The sequence below is a fragment of the Bemisia tabaci genome, chromosome 8 (genome assembly GCF_918797505.1).
Source record: "Bemisia tabaci chromosome 8, PGI_BMITA_v3".
NCBI classification, from domain to species: domain Eukaryota; kingdom Metazoa; phylum Arthropoda; class Insecta; order Hemiptera; family Aleyrodidae; genus Bemisia; species Bemisia tabaci.
The window spans coordinates 22,153,616-22,171,162 of record NC_092800.1 but is presented as its reverse complement, the minus strand read 5'-3'; the positions used below and the strand labels follow the sequence as shown (position 1 = coordinate 22,171,162).

Genomic DNA, 17,547 nt, shown 5'->3' with positions numbered 1-17,547 from the left:
GTGCGAAAAGGGCACTTTTCGAGTACGGTGTTTTAGAATCTCTGTTGCCAATTAATCCCTTAGAGAAGACTTTAATGGGTGATTTTCCCAAAATTCTTCCTATAGAAAATTGTAGGATCATAAGGAATATTCAGTAGAATTTTTAGTGAAATGGATGCATTCACTTTCCTTACAATGAATAAAATATCAGAGGAGACTCTGAAACACTGCAACCGAGAAGTGCCCTTTCCGCATCCAGTGCCTCAATTTGGCAACGCCTGAAGGTTCATACGACGTTCTTCCTTAACACGGCAGAATGCTAGCCCGCGCGGCGTATGACAATAAACTTCAATCGCTATTTATTCTACTCAATTTTCTTCCATTTTCTCCCATAAAAATGCTCGGGCCCGCTTGCATCTCCCGCGCGCTGCGCCTACGAAAATGTGCACTCATGGCAGAATCTGGGTCAATCCGTTGCCGTTCGGACACTCCTGGTGCCCGGTGCCGTGCATAGACGTAATAGATTATGCGAGCCCCATTCAATGGATTCACACAGCGCGACTTAATGTTCAAGCTCTCGATCTGTCACTCGCGATTTTCAGCCCTTTTAAACGCGCTAATCGATCTGCGCGGCGACAGGCGTTGAAACCTCGCTCGCGCTGGGTCTCGCGTTGGGAAACGATGTTTGGATGCCCAACCGCGCTCTGGCACTCTTGGGTGAAATGAGTGATTTGTTGCATTTTTCCCCGCGAAAGTTTGCAAGAGAAATGTTAATGCACCGAAAAAAAAAAAAAAAAAAAAAAAAAAAAAAAAAAAAAAAAAAAAAATTGAGGTTGCTTTAACATGCTGAATGTAAAGAAAGTGTGCGAAAACTTATAAAATGCTGAATTACCCGCTGTAGCAGTTACTTTAGCAATGCCAGGATGTAAAACCAACTGCTGTGGCGGGTAATTCAGCATTTTATTACATCTTGAATGTTAAATCAACTTCACTTTATTTTTTTGGTATGAGTCTGTTGCAACCAAGAGATACACTCGACGCACAGTGGATCGAGTCAATAGGAGAGGTCGGACAAAAATTTGGAAACTTTAAGCGCTCATAACCCCGTTTATACAAAACTTTGAGGTTCTAAAAGTGGCTCCATTGGTTTCCTCGTGAGATGTCCTGTTAGAGGCACCCCTTTCATTTTGAAATGTGACTAAATAAACATCAAAATTGTCAGTTTTAGTAAAAAATATCTTGTCCGACCTCTCTAATTGACTCGGTCCACTGTGCGGCGGTGCCTGAGGAAAAACTGCCCGCAAACGCGGAAAAGTTTAAAAAGCGTGTTATTAACTGTACAGATGTGGCCAAAGGAGTGGATTTCAGACTTTTTCTATGTGCCAAATGTGATTTTCGTACGATTTTACCCGTTAAAAGTATATCTAGTTGGCTGTATCTCTTGCGTGCAACAGAGTCGTTCAGACAGTGGCGTGAATTGCGATGTATCGATTGTTATGCCATTTAAATCTATTGTAAAGAATCGATTATTAAGGTGTTCGCTGCGAACACCCTGTCTATAGATCCTTTTCCATAGGTTTAAATGGCATAACAATCGATATATCGCAATGCACGCCACGCCACTGAGACCAACCTATAAGCTGCGGCATTGGGCGGAGAGCAAAAACACAAAGCCTGGCGAGAAGTATATCTATGGTGAAACTCCCAAACCTCGTATCTCGGTTTGCGACGTTGCAGACTTCCTGTCATACTTTATTTTTTAATGGAGAACCAATCAACGTCAATTCTTTAGAATTCCTTGATTTCTCTTCTCCGTACGAAAAAAATCCTCTAAAAACTTCAATGAATACTGTTGATTTGTTCTTCTTCAAAAAAATGAAAACAGATCAGGAGTTTCGAATCACAGCAAACGAGATACGTAGTTTGGGAGTTTCATCTTCGATAGGACCTCGATAGCACACCAAAACACAAGTTTGTTTTCAAAACGTTGTATTATTCTAATCTACAAGAAAAACAAGTTTTTCAAGCAAAAGTAGGAAGAAAATTTGTGAATTGCGGGTTCTGGATTACGAATTTTGAACAATTAAAAAAATCTTTACTTGGTTTTAAAATTTTAATAAACACTTTTTGTAAATGCTTTTGAAAAAAAAAGAAATTTTTTAAAAGATTTTACAATCTTAAAAAAACATGTTCAATGCTTTTCATGTGCATTTAAAAAGTTTTCTTACATTGAAACGTTTTTGAGATGATTTAAAAATTACTTTAATATATTATGGAAGGGCTCGTGTTGATATTCTATAGCTTATTTTTTTAAAAAAATTTCGAAGTCATTTTTGAAATGTATTGGTTTCCCACCGTTTAAAGAAAAGAAAAAAAAAAACCCGGAACTGTTTTGTTTATTTTTAAAGATTTGATAAAATATATACTGTAAGCGTCACAAATTATGTTTGCGCATGTTATATCATCGTATAGGCATTCGTCGATGGTTGGGAGGTTTCTAAAATATATCCTGCATCGGCCGGGAATCGAACCCGGATCGCCCGCGTGGCAGGCGAGCATTCTACCATTGAACCACCGATGCTACATATATAACGGTATGTAGGCATCTGTAAAAACCCACAATATATTTCAATTGAAGTTTTAAAAACTTGAAAAAAAAAATAAAATAAAAAAAAAAAAAAAACATTAGAGAAAGTAGGTCTGTACTTGCTTGAATTTTTAATTTTAACGTCATGTGGCAAACTTTGCCTCGATAACTGACCTATCCAGGCACGGAGTACCATCTAACAAAATGGGGTTTTGTGAAGATATGATCGAGGAAGTTGTCTCAAAATGCAGCAAAATCAATATCACTTTATCAAGATGACTAAAATTCAATATGAGCAGAGTAAGTAATAAATATTTGGAACTATAATGAGTGCGATAAAATGTTCAATTGGCTACCCCGAATATCAACCCATTCACGCTATGCGGTTCAGAGAAAATGCAGTCACGGGTCAAATAAAATTCGCAGAGATGTGAGAACTACGCAACTGAAATAATTAAGTTTTTTTTTTTTTTTTTTTTGATATTCCGGGGTCCTAACGGCCCCAATTTCAACTAGATGAAATTTTTAAGGAACAATTTATAACAGAAACCAATTTTTTTTATAATATCTCGTCTCTTTTAGTACTTATTCATTTTAGTCTTGGCGACTTATATCTACAAGTGTACTATTAGCCATATGTTTTGGAGTACCGTTAGATTTCAATTCACACCCGTTCGTTACGGTGGGTGCGAGACAATAACGGTTAGAATAAATGCCCTGTCATTGCATACAATGTTGCATCTTCCGGTTTAGAAGGCGCTTGTGTACAAGGCTGATATGTAAAGTTCATTCCGTACTCTTTCAAATCATTTCTAAATTTTACTTTAACCTGAGTATTATGACAGTTTGGAGTTATGTATTTAGATTACTTGGTCGCCTTAGACTATCGTCGTAAAAATGAAATCAAAGGTTGTTTATTTTGTTTTATTCATTTCTTTTTCAGATATTCTTTTTTCCATAAATAAACTTCACAAACTCCTCCCTTTAAGGACGTAAAACTTAGAGAGCACTAATCCTTACCAGATCCTGTCAATGTCGACAACTCTTAAACTTCCGTCCATTCTTCGACCTTCATGATGAAAATTTGCAACAGTTGCCAAGTAAATAAAGAGAAATCAAAATGACTTCTCCGATCAGTTTAAAGCTCACCGGCAGTGCTTTTATTAATGATTTTAAACCTGCCAAAAATGCACGAGAGACGAGGATATTAAATAGACGGTTGAGAGAGAAAAAAATAAATAAAAATACAGAGCCAGATACTCTTGTAATTATGTAAAACATAAAGAAGAGAAGTAAGATACTGCTAATCACTATAGCTTGTCGATAAGAGAAACAAGTTTTATCAGCCCGTTACTTGGTATAGGCACGGAATATTTGGGACGGTTATTCACCGTGCATTTGAGCTAAAATTAATTTATTTATGATGACCCACAAACAGATGAAATCGTACATACCTTTAAAAGTGTGTCAACGGGTATCATTCAACTCACAAATGCGGTAGTTTTCCAACCTATTTGATAGTAGTCGAACAGTCGAAGTTCTTGTGTGTTGTATTACATCCTCAAGTAGCAAACTCGTGAATGCATTACATTTTGGAAAAAAAAGTGTTATTTGGTGTTTTAAAAATCTGTTTTCGGAAATCAACGATTTTAATTTTTACAACATTAAGCCGTAAAAAATCATTTAATCGTTGAATGGTCAATGTTTGACGCTAAATTTAAATTCATGAACTGCTTCAAATGGATAATTTTAAGATTGATTATTTTAACGGCCTTGCTCGATAACTGACCTCACCAACAGTGCATCGAATAAAATCTACAGTGACGCGTACTGTAACCCGGTGATTCAAGCCTTGTAGGAGAAGGTTATTGTCAAATATTGTGGATCATCCGGTGTATTGACAATGGAGCAAATAACTACCCCAAAACGGGTGATTCCTGACGTTAACGTAGGCACCCAAGTGCTTTTAGGAATCCTCTTTGCATGTGTGACTCTCTTTTGGGGTACGCAAAAATGGAAAAACAGGCATCTGTCAAAACTCGCCTCGATGTTCCCAGGACCCATGGCCCTGCCTATTATTGGAAATGCACTCGAGTTTTTAAACAGCGAGCCTGAAGGTGAGTAACTCAATGATAAAATTCCATTAGAGAATACTAGGGGGCTGCACGCCCCATAAAGCTCTCTCTTGGCGCAAGCTAGAGTCCCTTTATACCCAGAGTAACGACAACTCGATTATCAGCTGACTGGCAGCCGACCTTGGCTGGCCATGGAGGCCGAAACTAGTGCACTCAAACGAACGATATTGGGGGATAAGGATCAGGAATCCTGCGATGTCTGTCACACAGGAACAACAACATCAACAAATTGATCAATTAAAAAGAAAATGAGATTGGTTTGTGAATAATTTCTTAATCTATTTTCATTTTGGACCGATGGCAATAACAATTTACTCTTGATAAACCACAATTAGGTAATATTTTCATTATTCTTGTTCACATACGAGGTACCGCCATCTTGGTGCACTAGTTTCGGCCTCCATGAGCGAGAACCAATCAGAATTGGATTTTTTTTTAGGCCACTTTCAGCCCAATCCTGGCCCAACCAAAAGTGAGTTGTAGTAACTCTGGGTATAAAGGGACTCTAGCGCAAGCGTGATTGGTTCGCGCACCTCATGCAATAGTTTCCCACTTACGGACTTTGAACTCTCCTCCCTCACTTTTCAGCCCATCGACCGTCTTGCTCCCCTTCCTCACCCCGTCCATCGAGCGTCTTAAAAATGATTTTATTAAAATAGAGAGGATTTTATTAAAATAGAGAGGATTTTGAGGTCCCAATTGGATAATTATGGGCTTTTGCTATTTGCATACTCTCCATCCTTAAGGGGTCATTTTGTGGCAATCTAAATGTGGCTTGAGAGTGCAGTTATTTGAGCGATGGACTTTGCTAATATGTTGGCTGGACTTTTTGATTACTGAATCTTTTTGGGAGGTAAAGGAGTGGTTTATAGCTTGAGAGGGACCTATATCGACGTTGAAAGTCGGCAATCACATGACTCGGTTTGCGACGTCGCAAACTTCCTGTCATACTTTATTTTTTAAATGGAAAACTACTCAACGGCAATTCTTTAAAACTGTCATGATTTTTCTTCTCAATGCGAAGAAAATTCTGCAAAAACTTCAAGAAATAATATCAATTTGTTCTCCTTTAAAAAAATGACGTAGAGGCGGAGATTTTCAGACACCGCAAACGAGTTATGTGATTGCCGACTTTCACCGTCGATATACTGCCAAGCTATAAGGAAGAACGCCGTATGAACGTTCGAGAGTTGCCAAATCTCCTCGAATAAATAGGTACTTTTGAAGAAAGTTGTGCACATTTTTCCTTGATAATTTTAGATATTTTAGATTAAATTGCGAACAAAATTTTCTGAAAAACTGGAGGAAAAATATTTAGAATTTTCCTAGGAAATTCGTTTTTTATTGTAAGAAATATGGCAACGCTTGAATGCTCATCCGGCGGTTTTCGAGACAAAATAGCTTTGAGAGGGCTGGAGCTTGAGAGGCTATAGTTGAGGGGGGGGGGTGAAGTTTGCCTGTATCATCTTAAATAAATTACTAAATTTTGAATGTGAATAATGCAAAGGCAAAGATGATTTTTGTATAAGCATTTTCCAATGTAATGAAATGATAATTTTCCTTGAATTTGTCTTATTTTAGATATTTTATCCAGCATGTATAGACTAGGTCAAAACTACAAATCACCCTTCAGATTCTGGCTCGGTAACAGGCTGTGCATCCAAGTCTCTAAACCAGCTGATCTGCAGGTAAATAACAATTTCATTGATACAAAAAAATCTGGAAAGTTACTTATTCGCATATTGCATCTTTTTATCATGAGTATCTTCGGCTGATCATTTCTGTATTCTTAATATAAGAAAAACTATTAATGCTCATTTGGCATAAATTTGCTGGAAAATTACCCAATCAACTGAAAATTGAGCTCAGAAATCGAGCTTGCCTTTTTCATATTGAGGTATCCCTCAATCCGTGCGATATATCTATCGCACGGATAAATGCGTTTTTTCATTCTGTTCAATCATCTTCCTTGTCGAATTAACGTTTCCGTACGAAACAATTCACTCTTTAACAAACATGTATACTTTCAATATCTTACGAATTAGCTAAAATGCTCCGGATTTCTTACATCCATTTGTTGATTGATTTGTGTATGTAACAGATTGTTCTGAATAACTCGAAGACTTTAGGAAAAGATGAAGTTTATAAGTTCCTCCAGGCAGTGATTGGCACTGGATTGATTGCCGCACCAGGTATGTAACTTCTGTTGAAGTATGCGTCGCCTACATATATAACCGGTTACAGCCTCATCTCTTTATGAAGTGTTTTCCTTTGTCGGTGCCTAAGACAGCATACTTGGAATTCATTATTCAATGAGAAAATAGTATTTTTTGTACATTCATAAAAGTTCCTATTTAAGGGAATTAACGGCACATAAGTTATTTCAGTAGTGATGCAGAAATAGTGTTTCTTATTGGGAAGCAAGTCTAATTAAAATATGTTTACTGTCAACCACATTACACAAAATGTATTAAGTATCACAATTTGTTTCAGTTTGACCGATATACGGTAAAACACCTTCCTCTTAAATTTAATAAATATTCAGTAACATAACAAATCGTAAAATCGCTTTTTGTCCAGTACTTTCTGCAGCATTTTACCTCCATATCGACGTTTGGAGTGAAAAAATGAGTATCTCTGATTGGTACGTTGCAAGTTTCAACTCATGCTTCATTTTTTGAAGGAAACAAACGAATATTTGTGCTTGAAATTTTCTATGAAAAACTTAAAAATATGCTTAGAAAATTTCAGGAAGAGGTATCATTAAAGGTTTTCGTGAAAAAATACAATTTGAGTTTTTTAAACCTTGCCCTTAAATACATATTTTCCGACTTCACTCAACGATATGCTGCTTACCCATCAAATGGACTTCTTGTATGGAAAATACCCTCCATAGAAAATAGCAAAACATTTAGGAGCTCCAATAATTTGATGCAAAAAAATGTATGTGTGATTTATTATTTCAGTCGAAAAATGGAAGAAAACTCGGAAAATGCTTACACCATCATTCATTCCAAAAAAACTCGAACGCTTTGAGCACATCATGAACGAAAGAGCAAACGTCCTCGTACAGAAAATTCAAGAACACAGCAATAGTGGCCATGAAATAAATATCTATCCATACTTTCTTTCCGCTTCATTGGATACATTTTGCGGTGAGCACTCAAATCAATTGCTTTCTATCGTTCGATTTCAAAATCTTTCGCGGTAATTTTCAATCTTTCAGAAAGACCCACCCCTCCCGATTTGTATAGTGTTGTTTTTTTCTTTTTCAATCATCGTATTTTTTTTTTTTATTTTTATTTTTTTAAAAAAAATCTCTCCATCCACCCTCCATGAATGTATTTCATATGATAAAGTTTCCAATGAAGTACTCGTAATTCCATAGCAGTGGAAAAATTCTTTTAGCCATGGAAAAGTAACTCAAACACACATCCATTTGTAACAAAGTAGGGCAAAATGTGTCCCAAGGTGGAGGCGGGGATAAGGTAACTACACTACAGCTCACAGGAGACTTAATTTCGCATCCTTTGACGAAACAAACACTCGACAATCCCTAGAAATTGACTCATTGGTAGACATTCAAAGTTCGAGGATGAAACAAAGGGGCTCCAAGAACCTGCTGCGAACCCTGCGAACGTTTATTACTTTGAATGCTTGTAATATAATTAATGATTCAAATTATGACTTGGAACTTTGACCTAATGTTCTTGAGGACATCAGGTGTTCTGTAGCATTGGATACTGGAAACCGATGTAAATTATTAATCGGATTTTTTTTTTTTTTTTTTTTTTTATTGAGAAATTTTGTTCTGCACCTTAAGACACATTTTGCCCAAATAGTGAAATAGTTCTTTTGTGTCACAAATAGTGATAAAATGGTTGGTCTGAGGTTTAATATACGCTACTAAGTTTAAATAAAACGATATAGCTTTACACATATGTGTTATACTCACTGTAAGCGTTGCGTAGTAATTCATACCAATGCAGTCCCTTTCTTAATTGTAATTACAACGCATATAACCCTCCAGCTCGAAATTATGATCACCTTTTTGGAGGTATAATCTCGCATTTCCAACCTATTTTTCGCAAGTTCTTATGCAACTATATACATCTTTTTAATAAAGTTTGACAGATTTTTGGGTTCTTCTTAATTATCTTTCCAGAAGCTGCATTCGGTGTTAGGTTGGATACTCAACTGGATCCAAAAGCAACCTTTGCCGAGTCCGTCATCCGGTAAGAATATCATCTCCAAACCGACGCTTGGTTTTCTCAAATATTAATTAAGATTATCTTGAAACCCCTATGAACAGTCCAAAATTCCAGTATACTTAGAGGATTTACTACTAAAAAGTACTTTTAAGTTACACACGTTCCAGAGTTGCTTTAAAAGACATACATTAGTAATTTCACATCTAAATTTTTGCATTATGTTTTTTATTTGAACTGAATGTAACGTAGTTACGTTATAAAAAGTACAAAGCAACAGTTTCTGCCATTCATCCTAATTGGTCTTAATTTGTATGTTAACACGGTCACTTTTCTAACATATGTTTTCAAAATGGTACTGATGTCACCGTTCCTCGAGTTACCAAGTCATTCTTACTACATAACTTTGATGAGCTTGGTAATCGTAAAATTCAAATTCTTTATCATTAATCTTTATGCAGGGCATCGGAGCTTGGAGCTGCGCGAATCTATAAGCCATGGCTTCATTTGGACTGGATTTATGAAAGAACAAGCTACGCAAAAAAACTGAACGAAGAAGGAGAAGCCCTAAGAGGATTTGCCAAAAACGCAAGTATTCTCAATAATGTATCGCTACTTCTTCAGTGAAATTATATTGTGAACTCGTTGGTGTTATTGACACGTAGTCCCTTATTAGCATTCATGCAGTCTTGTAGGCGATGGTATGCGTTTCACGCCAACTGACCGTTGCGTTTGGCGCGATGAAAAAAGTATGCATGCAGTCTTGTAGGCGCTAATATGGGCTCTACACCTATACCGACCACCGACCGCACTATTTGGCGCAATGCGTGAAGTATTCCCACTGTCTTGCAGGCGCTAATATACGTTTAACGCCGGCCGCCGGCCGCACTATGTTTGACGCGATTATTCGAACTCGCGTTAGAATAATCGCGGCATCGAATAATAGAGCTTAAAAGACCCATGTTGTGTTTCGACGCCGTAGGAGTATTTCAACGTTGCCTCGTTTCTCCCGATTAATTATTTTTGCAAGAAAAGCCAGGAAAGTTCTTTATACCCACGAACATTATTCAATCTTTTCACTTCATATATTATCAGAGGGTAAGACATCGATGACTAGGTAGTCAATAAACTAACCTAAACTGGCGTTGACATAAGAGTGGGTCTATTTTCCAACTATTTCCTGTTTTGCCAAACTTGCACCTTAAATTAACTTTATTTTAAATTCGCGCATTTCTGTGGCAGAGGTGAAAAATTCTATTCGCGCAATCCTTGTGCCTTTTTCGCGCATTCCTCGTATATTTTCTTAGACCTTTCGCCCAATCCTGGTTTACCGTTCAAAAACCCCAAGCTAGCCATATATGGCGAGTCTCAGGTTTAATTTTAAACAGAATTTAGCAGTCCATTGAGACTATTTAATTCAGAGTGTTGTTTCCAATCTTGTTCCCCAGGTTATTCGAGAATGCAAGATGCGGCTCATGAAAACCAAAGACTCAGGTGATTTCTTACTTCAGTTCCTAATTATGGTCTTATATTTAAAAGCAATATGCACAAATAGAAAATTGTCTGTAACTAGAAACATTTAGAACTATTTAATGACAAGGAAACACACCTCAAACGAAGAAGTGATTATTAATAGATTAATATTGAGGCGCTTATTTCGAAAATGTGTCAAGTTGGTTTTTTCTTTTCAAAATATAGTTTTTATCGGCGAGGTAATCCTTTCCCGCCTTCAGTGTAGCTTCTTTTGTCTACTAATTTTTTTCTTCTTCTTTTTTCTTTCGTCAATTATACTTCGATCATATGCTGCAATCATATTTTCACAGTAGAATACACACTATGTAGCTTTGAATTCATAGTTTTCTAGCCACAGTACAACATACTTTTGCCGAAATAAGGCAACAAACACGTCTGATTTGCATGAATATTAATATTATACTCCTTTTTTTAGATATTGATAATGATAACAATAACAACAAGCGATCTCATTCTGATGACGAGGATGAAAAGGAGCATTTACTTGATGTAATCTTCGAATCTCGTGAGGGAGTCTTCTTCAATTATTCAGAGACAGACATGATAGACGAGGTTATCACGTTCTTAATTGGGGTACGCATATATCTTTATCTCTCTTATTTAACAAACTACCGAATTTTCTCGTGGAATGCCATTTAAAACAGTGGCGAGGCGTTATGATGGTAGATTATCGATACTTCCTCATTTGAAGCTGTGGTTAAGAATCGATTATTGATTATTATCGATTATCGATACGAGATGTTCGTTGCAAAAACTCTGTTTACCGATCCTTAGGTTTAAAAGGCAGATCAAGCGATATATCGCAAAACACGCCTTGCCACTGATTTATAAGTATAATGCAAAGAAAGACAGCAATTTGTCGCCCGATTGACGAAAGGGCGTTAGTCCCAATTGAGATGAGCCCTAAAAGCATTAAATTGTATGGACAGCAGGGTTCTATGTAGATTGTAGTTACGCCCTGAGGGCGACGAACTGTATACGCACAGGCTGACATAAATTACTTAATTCTATCGTTAAAATACAATATTACTGTTTAATCGCATATCGGTGGTGAAACTACCAGACAACGCATCTCGTTTGCGGTGTTGAAAAATCTCTGCTCCCATTTCATTTTTTTGGCTGAGAACAAATAAATTTCATTCCTTGAAGTTTTTTCAGAGTTTTTTTCGAAAGAGGAAAAATTATGGAAGTTTTCAAAAATTGGCGTTGAGTGGTTTTTCATGTAAAAAATAAAGTATGACAGGAAGTCTATACAACGTTGCAAACCAAGATACGTGGCCGGTAGTTTCACCTAGAGTCCCTTTATACTGAGAGTCAAGACAATTTGAATCCATTTCTGATTGGTTCCCGTATTTTAGGCCTCCACAGTGTCACAAACGGGAATAAAGATTACATTTTCACCAATTGCAAAGATTATAATCTGGAATGGACCAGGGAATTACGGGTTCGGCAAGGAACAAACGGAATGAGAGGAGGAACGGAGAAAGGCATTTGAGAATGGGCCGATCAAAGATTACGAAAAACGTTCAATTTCTGTAATCTTTATTCCCGTTTGTGACATCCATGAGCCGAATTGTCTTGACTCTCAGTATAAAGGGACTCTAGTTTCACCGTCGATATGATTTAAACACGGAGATAGTGTAGCAAGTTTTACGTAAAAATTAAACTATATATTTGGTTACTAACGATGAAAAAATGATCGAATTCAAATGCTAAAAAATTAGCTAATAGGTACTCTTTCACTGTAGAAAATCCACAATATTGCTGTGTGAAACTATCTATTCGACGCAAATCATTATTAAGGAGATCATCAAAAATAGGTGCACGACTCGGCACGATTTCAAGTTTTATATTGACGCACCTTCTTATAATAAATTTTGGTTCTTTCCAGGGCAGCGAAACGTCCGCAGTTACGAACTGCTTTTGTCTGTTGATGCTGGCGATGCACCCAGAATTTCAAGTAAGTTTGTAGTTGAAGGAATCGGTATAATCCATGAATCGTTTGAAAATAATAGTTTAAGAATATTGAGCACACTTTCAATTTAATTTTTCATTTCATCCTCCATTATTTGACGACGCGCTATGTAAGCAACAACAACTAATCGTAATTGAGATGACATGGAAATAGTAAGTTAATAATATTAAAGACAATAAATATACATGAACATTTTTTGAAATCCCATACGCAAATTTAACATGATTACGTGCCAATAACACAAAAAAAGCGGTGAAACTGCAAAAATGCGCGTATCTTAGTCGCGGTGGACCAAAATCTACGCTCCTAATTTATTATTTAAAAGGAGACAGAACGTAAATCATGCATTGAAACTTTCACAGAATATTCTTAACAAAGAGAAGACAAATCACCAGAGTATTCAAGAAATGAAGTTTAGTAGTTTTCAATGTAGAGAATAAAATATTACAGAAAATTTGAAACGCCGAAAACCGAGATACGCATTATTCCTGCGTAGTTTCGCCATCGATATGATCGAAAAATTGACAATTATCCTTCCTATTTCGACTGACTGTAATGTATAGGCCCCTGATGAAAATGAAAAAGAAGACAATAATACTGCGTGCACACAATTATTCTGAAGTATTGTACGTAAAGTCACTTGGTATTTACGCTATTTCATCTGTTTTCAATCAATATATTTATTTATTCGTGTAGGAAAAAGTTTACGAGGAGCAGTGCAATATTTTTAAAGGCGAGGATAGACCTGTCACGGGCGAGGATATGGACAGAATGGAGTACACGGAACAAGTCATCAAAGAAACTCTTCGCATGTTTCCGGTGGTTCCACTCATCCTGAGAGCTGTGGAGGAGGATTTAAAAATAAGTGAGTAAAGTGTTTTCCAACATTGCCGTAATGGCTGTAATTTACACAAATCCATATACTTCAATGCTATATGCGTGGGGTCCTGAGGTGGTAGATCAATATAACCGGAGCGGGGTAAAGTACTAATTTTTTTAACATGTGGCTAATACTGCCGAGCTAAAGAAAAACGCCGTAGGAACATTCAAGAGTTGCCGAATTTCCCAAAGCGAGTTGCCAATTTAGAGTTGGATAAAAAATGTATTATTGAGGAAAGTTATGCAGATTTTCCTTTAAATTTGCAGATAATTTAGATTAAATTGCGTACAAAATTGTCCGAAAATTTGGAGAAAAAATATTCACATAATCTCTTAAAAATTCATATTTTATCTAAAGTAATTTGGCAACGCCTGAAGGTTTATACGGCGTTTTTCCTTAGTACGGGGGAATACATGTGCCACTGCACGCATGAGGACGTAATTATAAGAGGAGAATCTAGAAGTCCGAAATCTAGAGAATCGCTCTAGTGCCCTGAGGTAGCGGCTTGATATGTATGTATGTATCTAGAAGGACATGAGCTGAGCCCTCTCCTCTCCATAAACGTAAAATTTGTTTTCCTCCCCGGGAAAAGTCCCTGCTCCGCGATTTCCAGAATTCAATGAATTTTGACCTTTCCCAAGGAAGATTTCCCGAAGAGATTTTTATCATGAAAAATCATTTTCCTCCTCATCAACTACGGCACATGCCGATGCTACCACGCGTAAGATTCTCCAAAAGTACTCGAAATGTACAATCATTTGTGTCCATCTTAATCTTCCAATAGACGCATCCTGATCATTTGCTTTCAATTATTTTCATATTAAGATGATAGAACTCTCGGTTAAGTGTAGTTTTCTTGTCTGTGCGGCTCAATTTTGTCATATTTTGAGGCTTTCTTCATTCACAAAAAAATTAATGTTGTTGTTTATATGGAATTTTAGATGCTAAAAATGTGCCTGATGATGAGAGAAAAATGCTGATCCAGGACCTCCACATTCAATTCTACATCCTCGAAACGTAAAATTAATCGTGATGGTGTGTTGCAGCACCATTTAGGTCTCATCAAGACAATCACTCTTAACTTTTTTACAGCTGAAAATTACGTTTTACCGGCGGGTGCAGCAGTAGTGATTGCTCCATTGCAGACACATTCCGACCCAGCTCTCTGGCAGGAACCAGAAAAATTTAATCCAGACAACTTCTCTGCCGAAAACGTTCAGAGCAGACACAAATACGCATACATACCCTTCAGTGGAGGCGCCAGAGGATGCATAGGTAAGTTTTAAATAAAACTAGAGCATATGCGGATGTGTTTGGGCTAAAAGGTACTATGTTGCACACGAACCTTATGTAAATAGTTTCCTTTAGCATCAATACGTCCTTTCAATCCCCTTTCCATCTTTAAAGCTTTGACCGCCATTTGATCAAACTAAAATAAGAAAAATATCGGAATGAATGGGAGAACAAAATTAGATTTGAGATTGAAAATTGGAACTGTGCCTAACAATCATAGAAAGTTGACACTTGTTATCGGTAAAGGTGAAAAGAGCAGTAGTACCTACCTAACTCGAGTCGAAATATAGATGGACCCTGAAAAACGGGCATTACTGTTACTTCAGTAAAGTCATGCATGATCCTGCACTGGGTTCCCCTTATTCTTATTTTTATTTTTATCTATGTATTTTTAAGTAGCACACATGTAGTCTGGGTGATGTGTGAGAATGGGTTATATATGGAAAGCTAAAAAAGAAAATTGGACGTTAGCTAGTTTGTAAGTTTATTATATTTGTAAAACCAAGATAATTAACACCGTCATAGGTGGTTGTATCACACTTTGGAAACAAACAAAGAAACAAAGAAAAAAAACCTGTTACTTCAAGGCGTTGTGGCTTATTCACTACAATCACAAGGGAAAATTAACTAGGTCCACATAAAACCATACTAAATATGCGTAGATTACTTCGTCGGCACGATTGGCATCGCTGAAATTAAGTGAAGGTGCGAGTGAAACAGGCAAGGACCCTTTAGTCGGTGCTTCATGCGACGAACACTGAAGGAATTTCATTAGAGCGCCTGAATACAACTATTCGAACTCCATGGATGTCCAGGTTGCATACGCACGTATTTGAAGGCGTTTTGAGTTTCCAGCCATATATAACTTCACCCGTTGCGATGACGGCCGGCGCGGCGCGGCGTAAAGTTGAGCAGCACTACAAGAATCTAAAATGTCAGCGCCTACAATTCTTCTTTTATGTGCAATTCTACAAAACCTGTCCAGTTTTAATTTTCTTGAATCGAGCGCTATTCTTCACTAGCTCTGCACAGTATCAGGCTTTAAAATTTTATACAGATTTTACTCCTGTATTGAACACGGAGCAAAAAAACACGGTTATTCGACGGTTACCACGGTAATAATGTCACACGGAATTCCACGGTACTAGAACCGTGGATTTTGGTAAGATTATTGATGAGCACAGTAGCATAACCATGCTCATAATAGTATGTCCGTGCCCACAGTAATATTACGGTGAACACGGTCATCACCGTGCTCGTCGTTATAAGAATCAAAAACCACGGTTTTACCACCATAGAATCCCGTGTGACATTACTACCGTTGTGACGGTATACTGTAATAACTGTAACGGTAATAACTGGGTTTTTTTTTTCTCGGTGTACATACTGTACAGGAGAAAATTATAATCCTCACTTATTTTATTCCGAAGTTTGATTAGTAGTCATTTCCGAGCTGCGTTACCCCAGTCATGTGTAAAAGTTGTGGCAAAAATGGAATCAAAACGAAGAGTCGTTTGTTTTTTGATTGGACTAGAAGCAAATAGATGATTTGATACAAAATTAAACATCACCGGTGAGACTTCAAAATTGCGTGTGTCGGTTGCGGTGTTCCAAAATCTCCGGTCATGTTTTTATTTTTAAAAAGGAGATATAACCAACATCATGGCTTGAAATTTTCACAGAATATTCTTCGGAAGGAGAAATATTATCACCTAAGTTTTTAAGAAATTACGTTTAGTAGCTTCGAAGTAGACAATATAGAATAGCAGAAAGTCTGCAACGCCGCGAAACTGTGATGCGCAATTCTTCAGTTTCATCATTAGAAGCGGATCTAGCAAATTGGCAACACCGGGATTTCTCCATTTAAACCTATGTTAATAATCGATTCTTGTCGGAGCACCTGGCCCCTCCAAGAATCGATATATTCCCATGGACTTAAATGGAGGAAACCCAAAGTTGCCAAATTGCTGGATCCGCCGACGTTCACCATCGATATATTGTGCTACCCGTTCCCCATAAATGTGACCAAACAAAACACTTTAAGGTTATCCACCTAAATGTCTGCAAAAATTCGTAAATATTAATGTGTGCGTGCAAACTGTGCATAACCCTATGTTTACATTGGGAACAAAATTTACAAATGAAGTAAACTTTTACATCCGCGCCCACAGACATCACTAATCAGTTCAATTTTTCTTAAGGTTACAGGTATGCACTGAAGGCCATGAAAACTACCATTTCAACATTCATACGTCACTACCGCGTATCGACGATCACTAAATTAGAGGACATTAAATTATGCGCGGATTTATTAGTTCGTAGTAAAGATGGATGGAATATGAAACTTGAGCCACGAATTGGTACAAATCCCGAATAAAACGATTTTGAAGCAATCGTAGTCTTCGTATTCGCCACTTCTTAGTGTTTTTTTTTTCTCATTTGGTAAGAATAACTATATTCATGATTTTTTACAACTCTTTTATATTTCACTGTATTTATTTATTTACTTATTTTTAGTGCGATTCGCTCAGAATGTCTGTAAAGTCTTTCTGCAAAGCATCTCGATGATGAAAGTGCAGAAGTGCGTACCTCGATTTTTAACAGTTTTGAGTTAGCTCCATAAACGTGCTGTTGAAGATCTCGTCTATCTGCCAGCAAGAGATTATAATCGGGAAAAAATCAGGAAGTCACCTAAAACAGTAAAACTTATTTCGCACATCTCGGGCTTAAGTGCAGAGATGCGTATCTCGTTCTGACTGGCCCCTTCATTTGATCTGGCGCGTCTCAGCGTTTTTCGCAAACAGCGCAACATGCATCAGCTGATCAGCTATTCTATGTTTTGATTTATTTTCAGGAATTCGAGTATCGTTGTATCAGAGTCAATCGAGTCATACAATGCTTCATCCACCGTATTGGATCAACTAAAGCCTCTGAACAAGTTTTAAGTATGAATGAAC

The 17,547-nt window shown here is 37.1% G+C and overlaps 1 protein-coding gene and 1 non-coding gene across 2 annotated transcripts; one reads left to right on the top strand and one right to left on the bottom strand.

Annotated features, from left to right (window-relative positions):
- Positions 1–2,489: 2,489 nt before the first annotated feature.
- Positions 2,490–2,560, bottom strand: TRNAG-GCC (transfer RNA glycine (anticodon GCC)). The gene has a single exon. It is a non-coding gene; the product is annotated as a tRNA-Gly (tRNA).
- A 168-nt stretch (positions 2,561–2,728) lies between these two features.
- On the top strand, positions 2,729–16,985 carry LOC109032530 (cytochrome P450 4C1). The gene is made up of 11 exons (XM_072303566.1): positions 2,729–4,683; positions 6,283–6,389; positions 6,803–6,893; positions 7,668–7,908; positions 9,371–9,515; positions 10,358–10,403; positions 10,858–11,015; positions 12,334–12,402; positions 13,114–13,282; positions 14,390–14,572; positions 16,792–16,985. Exons 1-11 carry the CDS (start codon positions 4,470–4,472, stop codon positions 16,965–16,967), a joined length of 1,599 nt encoding a protein of 532 aa, XP_072159667.1. The 5' UTR covers positions 2,729–4,469; the 3' UTR covers positions 16,968–16,985.
- The last annotated feature ends 562 nt before the right edge of the window (positions 16,986–17,547 follow it).